We start from the raw sequence: 13,922 nt of genomic DNA on the forward strand, positions 1-13,922 counted from the left end.
GCACATGTCAAGAACATTGGCCAGGGAAACCGTGGCGCACTGAAGTCGCTGTGCACCTGGAAAGTGGCACTTCTGTCGCCGTGGACAGCATGCTCTCCTTCGGTCCCTGCAGGTTGCTTCCCCTTTCTGTACATCTGCTCGGGCTTGGGTGTGGCTCTTCAGGAAAGTCCAAGATAACCTCTGGCTTTGCATGCCGTTCTACCGCTGGGTCCCCTAGGAGAACTCGGATGCTCGTTCCTAGTACAGGCTGAGCTGTAGCCAGCTCAGGGTCAGGGGCTTGGGAGCTTAAATGGTTTCTTTGAGGGGAGAGGCCCCCAGCGGCTGAAGAGAAATTTCTTCACTCTTCTGTTCTGTGTCTCTTTTGGAATGGACTTCTTTGACTCTGCTCAAAGGCAAATAGAAATTTCTGTTATATTCTGAAACCTTTGTTACCTTCCTGTTTTAGTCACTTGCCCACTGGCCCATTAAACTGTCTGTCTGTCTGTCTGTTTAATTTATATGAGTATTCTATTTGTATGCACACCTGCATGTTAGAAGAGGACACCAGATCTCATCATAGATGGTTGTGAGCCACCATGTGGTTGCTGGGAATTGAACTCAAGACCTTCGGAAGAGCAGCCAGTGCTCTTAACCTCTGAGCCATCTCTCCAGCCCTACCTGTCTACTTTTAACTGGTTTCATTTTTAGGAAAACAAAACAAAACTCAGTGTTCAAACCACTTTTTTCCAGTTTTTGTTTTGTTTGCTTGAAACAGGGTCTCATTAGTTATCGGTGGTTGGCTTGGAACTCACTATGTAGACCAGGCTGGCCTTGAACTCGCAGAGGTCAGCCTGCCTCTGCCTCCCAAAAGCTGGAATTGATAGTGTGTGCTAACAGTTTATCGGTGCTGAGGTTTCCTGTGTTCTCTACCATCCAGTATCACAGAGTACCAAGTACTTGACCACTGTGTTGCCTCCTGAGCCCTTCCACCTCCCTTCTTGGGTCTCCTGGTCTACCTCTATTCTTACTCTTTTCCTTCATTGTTGGACCTATTCTGGTTGAGAGGTAAGCCAGCAGAGTGGGTTTTTATGCACAGCCATGGAAGATTCCTCTGACCCCCAGGGATGTCTGGTTAGCACAACCCATTTGGCCTCACACTCACAGTGCTGGAGGACACGCACCTTCTCTCCATTGCGGCAATGGTTTCCAACAGTGGCACATTTCGGGTCTCAGTCAGGAAGCAGGTGACAGCCACCCCAGCCAAGACTGAAGTGGAGCCAAAGGACACAGGTGGCAGGAAGGGGCTGATCTCACCAAGCGTGGTGATCAGGGGTGCCACCAGGCCTCCAAGGCGGGCGTTGACAGAGGCGAAGCCCATTCCCATCTGCCTGTGGGAAGTACAGACCCCTCAGCAGCTGGGTCTGGGCCCCCAAAGATCAAGGCCTGCGGGTGTCAGAGAGGAGAGTGGGCCCCTGCCTGGGAACCACTCCTCATACCCACCTGATCTCTGTGGGGTAGAGTTCCCCCGTGAACAGGTACACACAGATGAAGGAGCTGGCCAGGCAACCTTTGCCCAGCGCTGCCAGCACTGTCCTCAGGGTCTGCAGATCTAGAGCGGCAAAGGAAGGAGGTGAAGCTGGGAGGAGCAGAGGCTGGAAAAGGGGGGACCTTAGGACTAGGAAGAGGGCCAGAGGGTAAAGATCTGGCAAGGGAGGAGGTACAAGAGAAAGTACTGAAGCCGGTGGCACACGCCTTTAATCCCCTGGAGGCAGAGAAGGCTAGATCTCTGTTTGAGGTCAGCCTGGTCTACAGAAGAGAGTCCCAGGCCAGCCAGGACTACATAGTAAGACCCTGTCTCAGAGAGAGAGAGAGAGAGAGAGAGAGAGAGAGAGAGAGAGACAGAGAGAGAGAGACAGAGACAGAGAGAGACAGAGACAGAGAGAGAGAGAGAGGAGAGAGAGATAGAGAGAGAAAGCTACAAGTCCAGGAAGTTCAGAGAAGGTGAAAGCTTATCCACCATTTCATTCCTGGGTAGGATCCAGAAGTCCCAGTTTGCCCTATCTGGCTTATACTTCCTCACTCCTTTGCATCTGTCACTCTATGGCCTGCTGCAAAGACAGGACAAGATCTGGAGCCAGACTTCCGTTCAAACCCTAGCTCTGACCCAGGTGGGTGACCTAGCACAGTGACCTCCCATTCCAGAGCGTCTGTGTCCTGTCAGTAAGGGAAACTCTGCACTGCTTTGCATGGTTGTTAAAAGGGGACCCGTGTCGCTAGTGCGGAGTGCTTGGTGCTCAGTAAGCACTTCTCACTATTGTGTCATCACCATGCTCGTCCTGACGCTGTTTATAAATTGCAAACCCTGGCGCAAATGACCCGCATTAGGTGGTCAGAGAGATTACGGTACCAGATTTGGGTTGGTGCTAGCTGGAGAGCATCTTGAGTCCAGGTGAGGAGAGTCCCTAAATCACCCACATCTGAGCAGCTCTGTCTCAGATCTACCGATGCCTCTTTCTCATGGTGACCAAGGTTTCCTTTTTATACCTTTGGAGACAGGGTCTTACTCTGTAGTCCAGGCTGGCCCAGAACTGACGACTCTCTTGCCTCAGCCTTCCAAAGGCTAGAATAACAGGTGTGTTTCTGGTCCTTTCCAGAGGGCCTCCCGCTGCCCCTGGAACCCGTGTCTACCTGGCTACCACGGGGCAGCCAGGTTGACTCACCCTCAGGCACGAACATGTTGGTGAGAACCATGAGCCCAGCCAGGATGAGGAAGGAGGCCACTGTGGCCCGTCGTCCCACGTAAATCATGGTAGTGGTGGCAACCAGCATGGCAGGGATGTCGATGATCCCAAACAGAGCCTGGACCAGGTAGATGCTGAGCCCAAACTTCTGCAGGTCCATGGCCAGGCCATAGTAGCCCACAGAGTTAGAGAACCTGGGAAAGGCGGCAGAATGGCCCTGTCTCAACCCACAACTCACTGTCTGGGCCTCAAGGCAACAGATACAGGATATGTGTCCTGGAGATCCTCCCCTCAGAGGGTTCAAATCCCCAGACCTTTGGCAGCATCTTCTGGTTCCCCATTCCTCAGACTTTAGATCATTTCCTATTACATCTCTTCCTCAACATCCCCTTCCCTGAGCTGAGGCTCTGAACTGTGGGTGTGTTTGGCTTTCACTGCCAGTACAACTTCAGTGCTGGAGTTCAAAAAGAAAAGAAAAGAAAAAAAAAAAAGCCAGGAGGTGATGGCACACACCTTTAATCCCAGCACTCAGGACTCAGAGGCAGGTAGATCTCTGTGAGTTTGAGGCCAGCCTGGTCTACAAAGCAAGTTCCAGGATAGAGAAACCTTGTCTCCAAAGAACTGAAAAACCAAAACCAAACAGTGATAAAATAAATAATTAAATAAATAAAGATGGAAGAAGACACAGAGGCTAACCTTAAACCCCTGCTTCTTCTGTCTCCACTTCCTCACATGCTGAGGCTGTAGCTGTGTGCCCCTTCGCCCAGGCGAAGAGCAATCTGAGGTGAGCGTCTCCATTGGGACGGAGACTGCCACCTGGACAGGAATGTGGGTGGTCTCTCGGAACTGAGTCTGTGGGGAGACGTCCACCCTCCAGCTTCAGGGAGCTGAACCCCACCAAGTGAATTCTTCCCCAAAGGCCCTGCCAAGGAGCTGAGCTACACAGAGTCCTTCCACTCGGCCTTGTAAGCGCTGTGCAGGGACCCAGGCTGCCTCCAGCTACGGCTTGAGCCTGCAGGGTAGTGATGCTTGGTAGGTTTTGCTTTAAGATAGTAAAGCCCGGTTGTAATGTGGCCTTTGAGGGAGTTGAAGAGCATCCAGAGAAAAGCCATCCGGCTTATATTCCCAGCCCTGCTGTTGGCACAGCTAGCTCGGAAGAGTGAGGAGCGGCTTTGTTCCTGAAACGATCTTTCCAGAGAGACTGGACCACGACCAACCTGGGGTTCCATCCAGGTAGGACCGATACTGGAAATGTTCAGTCTTCATACCTGGCGCATGAGAATTGGCTACCAAGTTCCAGGACAGCCAAGGCTATACAGAAAGACCTTGTCTCGGAAAAAACAAACAAACAAACAACAACAATAGAGAACTGGCTACTAAAGACAAAAGGTGCCAAGAGACAGACTAGTCCAGGATTATTTTAGGCCTGCAGAAGGAAGCATGTCTTGGTGCCCGGCGATAGGAGGAAGGGGGTCATACACTATGCTGAGATGGATCAGGGCCAACTGGACTGTACTTGGACGGTCTCAAAAAACCATTTACATATCAAATGTCAGTTAAGAAGTGGTTCTTGGTGTCAGTGCTTGGCGCTAAATGCTTGGCTGACTACCCGATCAAGTTTGTTTACACTTCTGAGTTTGGATGCATGAAGGGAGACTGTGCAGGCGTGGCAAATGTGGGGGTCACATTCAAGATGGCTGCAGTCATGTCAAGCTGGATCTCAACACAGGCAGCATGGACTAGATAGATATTCTTCATGATTCCTGTCTGACTGTCCGACGTCTCTGTGCCTGACAAAACTCTCACATTCCTTACTTTATCCTCTCATTATTCACTGGCTTAGCAAATGTTTATTGCAAATCATGGCTTTGCTTAATGGTATTTCAGATATGACTAAGTTAATTAAAAAAAAAAAAGGAGCAGAACAGAGTATTAACCTATTTTTATAGGAGCACACGTGTATGTGTGTGTGTGTTTATGTGTGTGTGTGTGTGTGTGTGTGTGTGTGTGTGTATGCATGTTGTCCCTGGGGTAAATTTCCAGGGAAGAGCAAGAGTGAGAGCACATTCTTTCTCCGTCTCTCTGTTTCTCTCTCTCTTAAATATAGGGTCTTACTATGTAGCCCTGGCTTGCCTGGCACTCCCTGTGTAGGCCAGGCTAGCCTTGAAATCTGAGTCCCACTGCCTCAAAGGCAAGCACATCACCCAGAACATTCACTCTTATCGCAAGTATCCCTTTTATGTAATTCACTCTTCTTATCTTCACAACAGTACTGTGGGTATTATTATAAAAGTCACACGACTGATGGGGAAACTGAGGCACAGAGAGGTCAACATGTTCAGGATCAAACAGTAAATGGTAGTGCTGAGATCAAAACTCAAGCCATCATTTCCTCAGAGTCTTGCTCCCCCCTGCACTGGGTATGCGTTGCTTTTGTAAGTTGGAAATTAGCCACAAAAAGAGACCACAGGGTTTATAGACATTTGTGCAAGCTGATCAGTTCTCCATTTTCACCCTCCCAGCCTTCTGGGATCCTCGAAGTACTGCCCCAACCCTAGCCCAACCTAGAGGGCCTCTCTCCACCCAGAAATGGTGCAGTTGGACCCAGATGTGGCCTGGTGAAGCTCCAGGGCTTCTGGGAGCCCTGAAAATGACCAAGCATTTCTGTATAAACCAAAACTACCCAAGCCAGGGAGTACCGATGGTTGGAGAATCTTCAGCAAGGCTTATGGCCCCACCTTTGCCTGAGCTGTGGATCGCTGCCTCTCTTCATAACAAAAATGGGTCTTTGCTAATTATTTCTAGAAGGATCCAAAAGAGGTCTTTCAACCTCTGAGTTTGGAGTTGGTGGTTTGTGTCTTTCTAACAGGAAGAGGAAGGCAAAGAGATGGTGGGACATCAGAGAGCAGGCTTGGCAGGGGGGCAGGGGATGCTGGGATGTCAGAGGGCAGGCTCAGCCAGGGGTGGGGTCTTGGGGTCCCTAAGGCTCTCTTGCTGCCCAGAGCCTGACCATCAAGCTCTCTCCATCTCCAGAGTGGGAGATACCTCTCTATTCCTAGAGCCCAGGAAATACATCCCTAAATCAGGTAACAGAATGAAAGGGGCCACAAACCTGAAATCTCCTTGCATGCCTTCACTTTGATCCTCACAAGGACCATACTATAATAGGTACTAAATCGTTGCCTGCCTTCCTGCCTCATAAACGTCAGCTTTGAATAGTTAATGTCCTGGCAGTGCAGAGGAGAGAGGGCTAGGATGAGCATCTCTTTCCTGCCCATCCCTCCCTGAGACTGCTTGATTTATTGTTTTGTTTTGTTTCATTCAGGGATTGACCCAAGCCCTTTTATATTCTGGATAAATGCTCTATGACTGGGCTATATTCCAAGCCTTCTTTTTAATTTATTTGTTAAGTTATAAACATAATATAATTGTAATTACATAAACTTATAAGTTCATTTTTAACTTTGTTAATTATGTATTTGTTAAATTAACTTATTTATTATTTTTGTGTTTATCCTATTAATTTTTTATAATTTAATTTTTTTTTAATTTTATGTGCGTTGGTGTTTTGTCTGCATGTATGTCTATGGGTATCAGATCTTGGAGTTACAGACAGTTGTGAGCTGCCATGTGGGTGCTGGGAATTGAACCCGGGTCCCCTGGAAGAGCAGTCAGTACTCTTGACCACTGAGCCATCTCTCCAGCCCCTTATTAATTTTAAAAGTTTTGTTGACTTGTTTTCATTTGTGTATGTATGTGTGTAGCTGTGTGGGTTTATGTGCACCACGTGTGTGCTCAAATGTGGACGCTCTAGGTCAACATACAGTCTCATCTATAGTGTCATTCACTCAGAGGCAGGCGCTGGGTGTAACCTTAATTTTGTTGTTGTCATCGTCTTGAGACAGGGGTTTTCTGTGTATCTCTGGCTGTCCTAGAACTTGCTTTGTAAACCAGGCTGGCCTTGAACTCACAGAGATCCACCCACCTCCGCTTCCTGGGTATTAGGACCAAAGGGGTGCCCTCCCCCAACGCTGGCTGTAACCTTAATTAAAAAAAAAATTTTGTGTATGAGTATTTTGCCTACATGAATGAATGTATGCCATGTGTCTGGTACACACAGAGTCCAGGAAAGGGCATTAGATCCCCTGAAATTAGATTTATAGATGGTTGTGAGCCACCATATAGGTGTTAACAATTGAACCAGGGTCCTCTGCAAGAGCAGCAAATGCTCTAAACTACTAGACCATCTCTCCAGCCCCTGTGTGCGTGTGTGCGCGTGCGCCGGCACACATAGCCTTTGCTTATGTATACACGTGTCTGTGCCCATGTAAGGAGAACATCAAATGCCTTCCTCTATCTTTTGATGCCTTATTCCTGTAAACCCAAACCTGAAGGCCAGTTTGACCAAAGCGAGAGTTACAGGCACACCAGGCCATACTCAGCTTCTTTACACGGGTGCTGGGGATTGGAACTCAGGCCCTTACACTTGCAGAGCAAGTGGTCTCCCCAGCCATAAGGTCCAGGTGCCGAAAGGTGTGATATGAGACTGAATTCACACACTCACCTGTTCATCGCATTAGGACTATTTAAGGACAAAGTTTGCCAAGAAGAGCAGAAAGCGTGTCCTCACCTTGGGTCAAAGTCTTGGATATGAGCCTATCACCTACCAGACAACCATGAGACAGCAGGTGACTTTTCTGATAGCCGGGGTTCGGAAGAGGTCCAAGATGGAGCTGGAGGTGCGGACACTTGCAAACTCACTCTGGATGTAGGAGCTCACCACCTGGGTGAGGAATGTGTGATTAGTGGTATCGAGGGCTCTGGGGTGCCATTTCACTGCTGGGGACATCTTATCAGTAGAAAATAGCTCTCCAGTTGTGTTTCTTGGCATGACATCTGGCCTTATCCTCCTCCTCCTCCTCACAGGGGAACTCTCGTGTGGTGGGGAGGAGGCTGCAACATGCACCCCCAACCATCCTGAGGGTCTGTGGCATTAGAGGTACTCCCAATGGCTGGTGGCTTCGTCCTGTGCCTGCCCCGAGGGTTGCCAGCCTCTCTGCCAGGATGGCAGCTAAGTCCTGGGAAGCTGACGAACCCCAGTGTAGGCCAAAGCCGTCAGCACCACAAAACCCTACCCCAGCCCTCCATCCGCACAGCTGCCTACCTCCGAAGTCAGCCTTTCCCCTTCCTGCCTCCTGCCGTTCATCATGGCCACCTTCCGGAGGTTCCGCAGAGCTTGCTGGGACTTGCCGTGAAGGAGGAGCCATCGGGATGACTCTGGAAGCCACCTGGGGTACAGAAGGACCATTGCCACCTACAATCTCTACGTACCTTCATTGCCTTCTACCACACCCTAAAGGCAAGTGGCAGGGTCTCAGTTCCACAAGCTGCCAACATCCTTTTATTGTGATTTTTTTTTGAGACATGTTCTCCCTATATAGCCCAGGCTGGCCCCAAATTCCTCATCCTTCTGCCACTGCCCATCAAGTTTTGGAAAAACAGGTGTGCTCCACCATACAGAACACAGTAGTCTCTCTCGTGTGTGTGTGTGTGTGTGTGTGTGTGTGTGTGTATACACACACACATGTTTACATATAATTCTACTATGTGGATGGGTCCCAGAAATCAAATTCCAGTTGTTAAACTTGAATACAAATGCCTTTACCAGTGGAACCATCTTTCCTGCCCATTCTCTCTCTCTCTCTCTCTCTCTCTCTCTCTCTCTCTCTCTCTCTCTTTTAGCATATCATACAGAGAATCACTAAAGAATCCTTCAAAACTAAGACACCCCTGGCATTAAAACTGATTCTTACCCTAGCTATGTGGCCTTGAAAAAAAATCATGCTCCCTTTTTGGGCTGTACCTCAATTCCCCTCTTTAAAAATGCAATAGGTTATTATGAAGTACAGTGGAATTGGTGTAAGCAACATCCTTTCGTGAGATCCAGAGGCCCATGCCAAGGAAAGAGGTTTGCCAAAGATTCCTTAAGGCTGTTCATAAGTACCTGGGACCCCATGGCCCTCATGATCTCTCTGCTCTCTGTGTCCAGCACATTGCAGGATTTACACACTGTGACCTATCAGGGAGCCATGTAATGGTTCAGCCACACAGATGTGCCTCCCCCCACCCCCACACCCCCGCTGGACATACCACGAATAGAGGAAAAAGACCAGGAAAGGAGCAGAGACAGCAAACTGCAGCCACCGCCATGGGCGGATCAGGTACGCCACGCCAGACAGGACGAGCTGGCCCAAGGTGAAGGCGAAACCCAGCAAGATGCCCGCCACGGTCCGGCCCCTGGTTGGCATCCACTCTACCACTGTGGGGGAAAGGCAGTCAGCTGGAGGAACTCATCCACCACGTAGCTGCTCAGCTCACTTGCCCCTTCCTCATGGCTGTGGCATGTTAAACCCCACGCCAAGATCTACCTAGATAACATTCCTATGTGGCCTATAGCAGGACATTCGTTAGAGGACATCAGACTCCAAAATGGCTTCAGGGTAAGACTGACTGTCCTGAGATAGGCTGATGGACTGCAGGCATTTGCTCTAAGCTGCAGCTGGACACCTACTCCTCTGGAAGGTGGAACTGAATTACTGGGGCCCAATATACACTTTGCACCTCTCAATGTTCAAATGCTGGGACACAGAGGCAGAAAAGGGGCTATGATCTAGGCCCAAGGCCTTTCTCCCAACCTGAAATCAAAGGCCCGCCTGTCTATGGCGAGCTGAAGGTGCTGGCAGTCTCTGAGCCTGACGGCGTCTTCAGAAGCAAACTATGTAGCTTAAGAGCAGCACACACAGGTGGCAAGCCTGTGTCCAGAGTGAACTCTCTATCGCCTCATAACGCCTTCCGCCAGGGCCACCCAAAGGTCCCAGCTTATCAGTTATCACTGAAGGGTGACACTCCTCTTAGCACTCAGGAGTTCAAACCTCTGCCACGGAGCTAAGAAATGACGAACCTTTGCAGCTTAGGGAGCCTACCTTCCCTGGAGCCATACAGTGTGAGGGCTCTCTGTAGCCCTTGGGACCACCTGATTGATAGATTTATTATAAAAAAAAAAAAAAGAAGTCTCATTGCTCTGTAGTTTCTGGCTAGCCTGAAACTCACTATCTAGATCGGGCTAGCCTCGAATGTGTGAACCTATCCGTGCCCCCCTTTCACTTACAGACTCCCACAGCTTAGGGAAGCCTCAGACTTGCTGTGTAGCTGAGGATGACCTTGAACTTCTGATCCTCCTGCTTCCACCTCCCAAGTGCTGGGATTCCAGGTGTGGGCCACTATACCCGGCTCCCTTGGAGACCATCCTACCTTATGGTCCTGTGTGACCCCCACCTGGGCCTGGCACATTGTAGACAGTTAATGGCTATTCTTGAGTAACTCTCAAGTGAAATCAACCTGACCTTTTCAGATCACAGATCGGTAAACTGAAACCCAGACCCAAGAAAGGCCACCAGGGACGGCCCGCTTCTGCCAGGGTCACAGTCTGTCAACCCAGACCCCTGGGTAGGAGGGTTTGAGTTGAGGTTTCTAGATGAGAATTACAAGAAAACGAAAGTTTAAAAGCTGTCCTATGATGGCAGCATGACCCTTTTCATGACCACAGCCTCCCTGGGCCCGCCTTGAGATTGGACTCACCCAGGGAAAGAGAGTTGAGGATGATGCCGGAGAAGGTCATGCCCATCAAAAACCGGAAGACACAGTAGGCGCTGAAGGAGCCGACGTATGTGGTGGCGGCCCCCGAAACTGCCAGCTGTAGGTACGACCAGACCAGTGGGGCCTTGCGGCCCAACCTGAACCCAAAGACTGAGGGGTTAGGAAATCCCAAGGCAGCCAGACACCCCCAACGGAGCAAAGCCTGTGCCTGATATTTGTGCCTTGGTGGAGACACCAAAGCAATCAAGGGGAAGGTGAGATGCCCAGTAAAAAAAATCTACCCCTCTAACCAGCACACGCAGCTGCCGGGACTCTAGGACTGAGGACTGCTGGCCAAGGCTGGTCAGGGGTAGAGGGGCATGTGTGGAAGAAAATCAGAGACCGAGAGATTTCCCGGGTTGGGCAAGGTAGAGATTCTGAAAAGACCCAGATTTTGAGAAGAGTTCCATGACTATGATTTCAGGACTGGGGAAGCAGGGGCACAAAGATCAGAAATTCAACAAATTAATAGAAAAACACAAACCCATTGCATGTCTACACATACAGACACATCCACACAGAACGGAAAAGAGGAAGGAGGGAAAGGAAAGAAATAGCCAGACAGTGGTGGTGCCCATCTTCAGTCCTAGCACTTGGAAAGCAGGTGGATCTCTGTGAGTTCCAGGCCAGCCTGGTCTACATAGTGAGTTCTAGACAGCCAGGGCTACACAGAGAAACAGTGTCTTGAAAAAAACACAGAGAGAAAGAAAGAAAGAAAGAAAGAAAGAAAGGAAGGAAGGAAGGAAGGAAGGAAGGGAACAAAGAATACAGATGAATGTAAGGTTTTCTTTTTTTTTTCCTTTTTTATGGGCTGCCCCTAAGGCTCACCTGTCAGCAATGCTACCAAACAAGGCAGCCCCGACCAGCACCCCAGACATGTAGATGGACTGAGCCAGGTCACGGAGGGTACGGGCCTCACACACCAGGTCCCACTGTTGAGGAGAGAGGAGTGCTAACCTGTGTCCTTATTCAGTAGCCTTCTCCCAGCCCCCCGAGCCACCCACCCACCTCTGACCTCCATCACGATGGTAGATGGGAAAATGCTTCGGTCATAGACCCAACCATCCTTGCAGCCCTCTGTGGCCACTTCGTGGGAGGAAGTGTTGGGTTTCAGAAGAGCCCACTGAGGCTCTCTGTAACGCTGGCATGGCTCAGGGACCCCGTGCTGGTTCAGGGGTATGGTGGCCCTCAGCCAGGCCCCTGAGTCATTGGCAGTAGCTTCTGTGTGGTTGGCGAGATGCTGGCAGTGGTGAGGGGGCGCAGCAGCCGTGAAGTTCTGTAGGAAGGTGTGGCAGGCCAGCAGGCCACAGGGCAGCAGCAGCAAGGCTGTATAGACAAACTGGAAGCGACCCACACCCCCCAGGACATCCAGCAGATCTGTGAAGGCCATGGTTAAGGACCCTATACTCCGTTCAGCCTGCCCAGGTCTTATGTAAAAAGGCTGGGGAAGGGACCGGGAGGGGGAGGATCAGGCCAGGGGTTAGGATCACACAGGCCTTCTATACTGCGGCTCAGAGAGATCCAGTTACACTTTGCAGGAGGCCTAAGTGTGCCCACATCTGCAGGGTGCCCCTCCCCCAGGCCCTTGCTCCAGTTCCGTCTTCATCTGTGACCTCTTGAGTTAGAAAAGCCAAGGGTTGGGTACTAGGGAGAAAGCTGAGTCCGAAGAGTGCTCAAGTGCCTTACAATCATGAAAGCCTTGCATTTAAACCCAGAACCCACTTAAAAAGGGGGCTATGGTGGCCTGCGCTGTATCCCAGCACTACAGAGGCAGAGCCATGGGGCGTGCTGGCCAGACAGGCGAGCCTAATCAGCAAGCCCAGGTCCCAGTGAGAAAGAGCCTGTCTCCCCAGGATAAGGAGGAAGGCTCCTCAGGCGCCTGAGGCTGACTCCTGACTTCTGCAAAGTGCCATGTCATGTATAAGTACATGCCCATCTGTGCACATATGCGCAGATACCTTATGGCACGGACAGATAAGTAAATAAAGCTGGGCTGGAGAGGTGGCTCAGAGGTGAAGAACAGTTGCTGCTCTTCTAAAGGTCCTGAGTTCAATTGCCAGCAACCCCGTGGTGGCTAGTAACCATCTATAGTAAGGTCTGGTGTGAGGGCAGAATGTTGTATAATTAATAAAATCAATATTTAAAAATGAATGAATGAATAAAGCTGTCCTCGAAATTACTGTGTAGGACAGGCTGGCCTCAAACTCACAGAGATCTGCCTGCCTCTGCCTCCCTAGTGTGTGCACCTGGCTCTCAAATTTATTTTATTTTTTCTAAATGAAAACTAAATCAAATACAGCACAACAGAACAATACAGAAACAAAACCACAGAAGCCCAAAAAGGGCAGTCAAGAAGCAGGTTCACGGTGCGGCCTCAGCTCGGGGTCCGGGTGAGTTCAGATTATCCCCACTGGCCAGTCACCACATCGAATTAAAACCACGCTAGACCGGCTGAAGGCTGAGAGGAGAGTCCAGGACATCACCCACCCGGCCTCCCTCCAGGACCTGTCTCACCGAGCAGCCCCCTGCCGACTCGGGGCTCCCGGCGAGCAGGTGACTAACAGTCAGCTCAGGACACTGTCCCTCTTACTATCAGAGATGTCTCAGTTCCATTTCTGATCATATGGGCAGTCCCTCTCTCTCTGGGTCCCTCCAATTTTCTTTTCTTTTTCTCAAGATGGGGTCTAATATAGCCCAGGCTGGCCTGGAATTCCCTGTGTAGTTGAGGGTGACCTTATTATTATTATTATTTATTATGTATACAATGTTCTGTCTGCATGTGTGCCTGCACACCAGAAGAGGATACCAGATGTCATCATAGATGGTTGTAAGCCACCATGTGATTGTGGGAACTGAACTCAGGACCTCTGAAAGAGCAGCCAGTGCTCTTAACCTCTGAGCCATATCTCCAGTCCCTCTTTGAACTTTTTTTATGTTTGTTTTTTGAGACAGGATTTTTCTGTGGAGTCCTGGCTGGTCCCTGAACTTGCTCTTTGTAGACCAGGCTGGCCTTGAACTCAGAGACCTACCTGCCTCTGCCTCCTGAGATTAAAGATGTGAGCCACCACTGCCCAGATGACTGATAAACTTTTTTTCTTTCTTTTTTTTTTTTTTTTTTTTGTTGTTTTTTTGAGACAGGGTTTCTCTGTGTAGTCTTGGCTGTCCTGGACTCACTTTGTAGACCAGGTTGGCTTTGAATTCACAGAGATCCGCCTGCCTCTGCCACCCAAGTGCTGGGATCAAAGGCATGCGCCACCAAGCCCGGATGACTGTTAAACTTCTAATCCTCCTCTGCCTACCTAGGCAAGCCCTCTATCGACCAAATATACCCAGCCTGGATCCTTCAGTCTACACAGGCTGCCTGCAGCCTTTGTCCTAGCAGGTGACTGGTTTTCATTCTCTCGTCTCACCTACTCTTATCTCTGGTAAGAAGAGCCACAGGGGCGGAACAGCTTATATAAACTGCTGGATCACGGGGTGTCCCAGTGTGGCCTGGGGAGGTGAGGT

At 49.9% G+C, this 13,922-nt stretch overlaps 1 protein-coding gene across 1 annotated transcript; it reads right to left on the reverse strand.

Annotated features, from left to right (window-relative positions):
- LOC110549374 (solute carrier family 22 member 20) lies at positions 1-11,807 on the reverse strand. The gene is made up of 10 exons (XM_021638515.2): positions 11,431-11,807; positions 11,244-11,347; positions 10,359-10,513; positions 8,871-9,039; positions 7,885-8,008; positions 7,388-7,503; positions 2,700-2,914; positions 1,480-1,588; positions 1,161-1,367; positions 1-382 (listed from the first exon to the last, which is right to left on the reverse strand). Exons 1-10 carry the CDS (start codon positions 11,803-11,805, stop codon positions 286-288), a joined length of 1,671 nt encoding a protein of 556 aa, XP_021494190.1. The 5' UTR covers positions 11,806-11,807; the 3' UTR covers positions 1-285.
- Between the last annotated feature and the right edge of the window lie 2,115 nt (positions 11,808-13,922).

Source organism: Meriones unguiculatus, chromosome 1 (genome assembly GCF_030254825.1).
Source record: "Meriones unguiculatus strain TT.TT164.6M chromosome 1, Bangor_MerUng_6.1, whole genome shotgun sequence".
Taxonomy (NCBI): Eukaryota; Metazoa; Chordata; class Mammalia; order Rodentia; family Muridae; genus Meriones; species Meriones unguiculatus.

Excerpts from the sequence above, each read along its gene's own strand:
- LOC110549374 (XM_021638515.2), bottom strand. The coding sequence starts at position 11,805 with ATGGCCTTCACAGATCTGCTGGATGTCCTGGGGGGTGTGGGTCGCTTC. Across the intron at positions 1,589-2,699 it reads CAACATGTTCGTGCCTGAGG|ATCTGCAGACCCTGAGGACA; the intron begins GTGAGTCAACCT and ends TTGCCGCTCTAG. Across the intron at positions 1,368-1,479 it reads CTCTACCCCACAGAGATCAG|GCAGATGGGAATGGGCTTCG; the intron begins GTGGGTATGAGG and ends TACTTCCCACAG.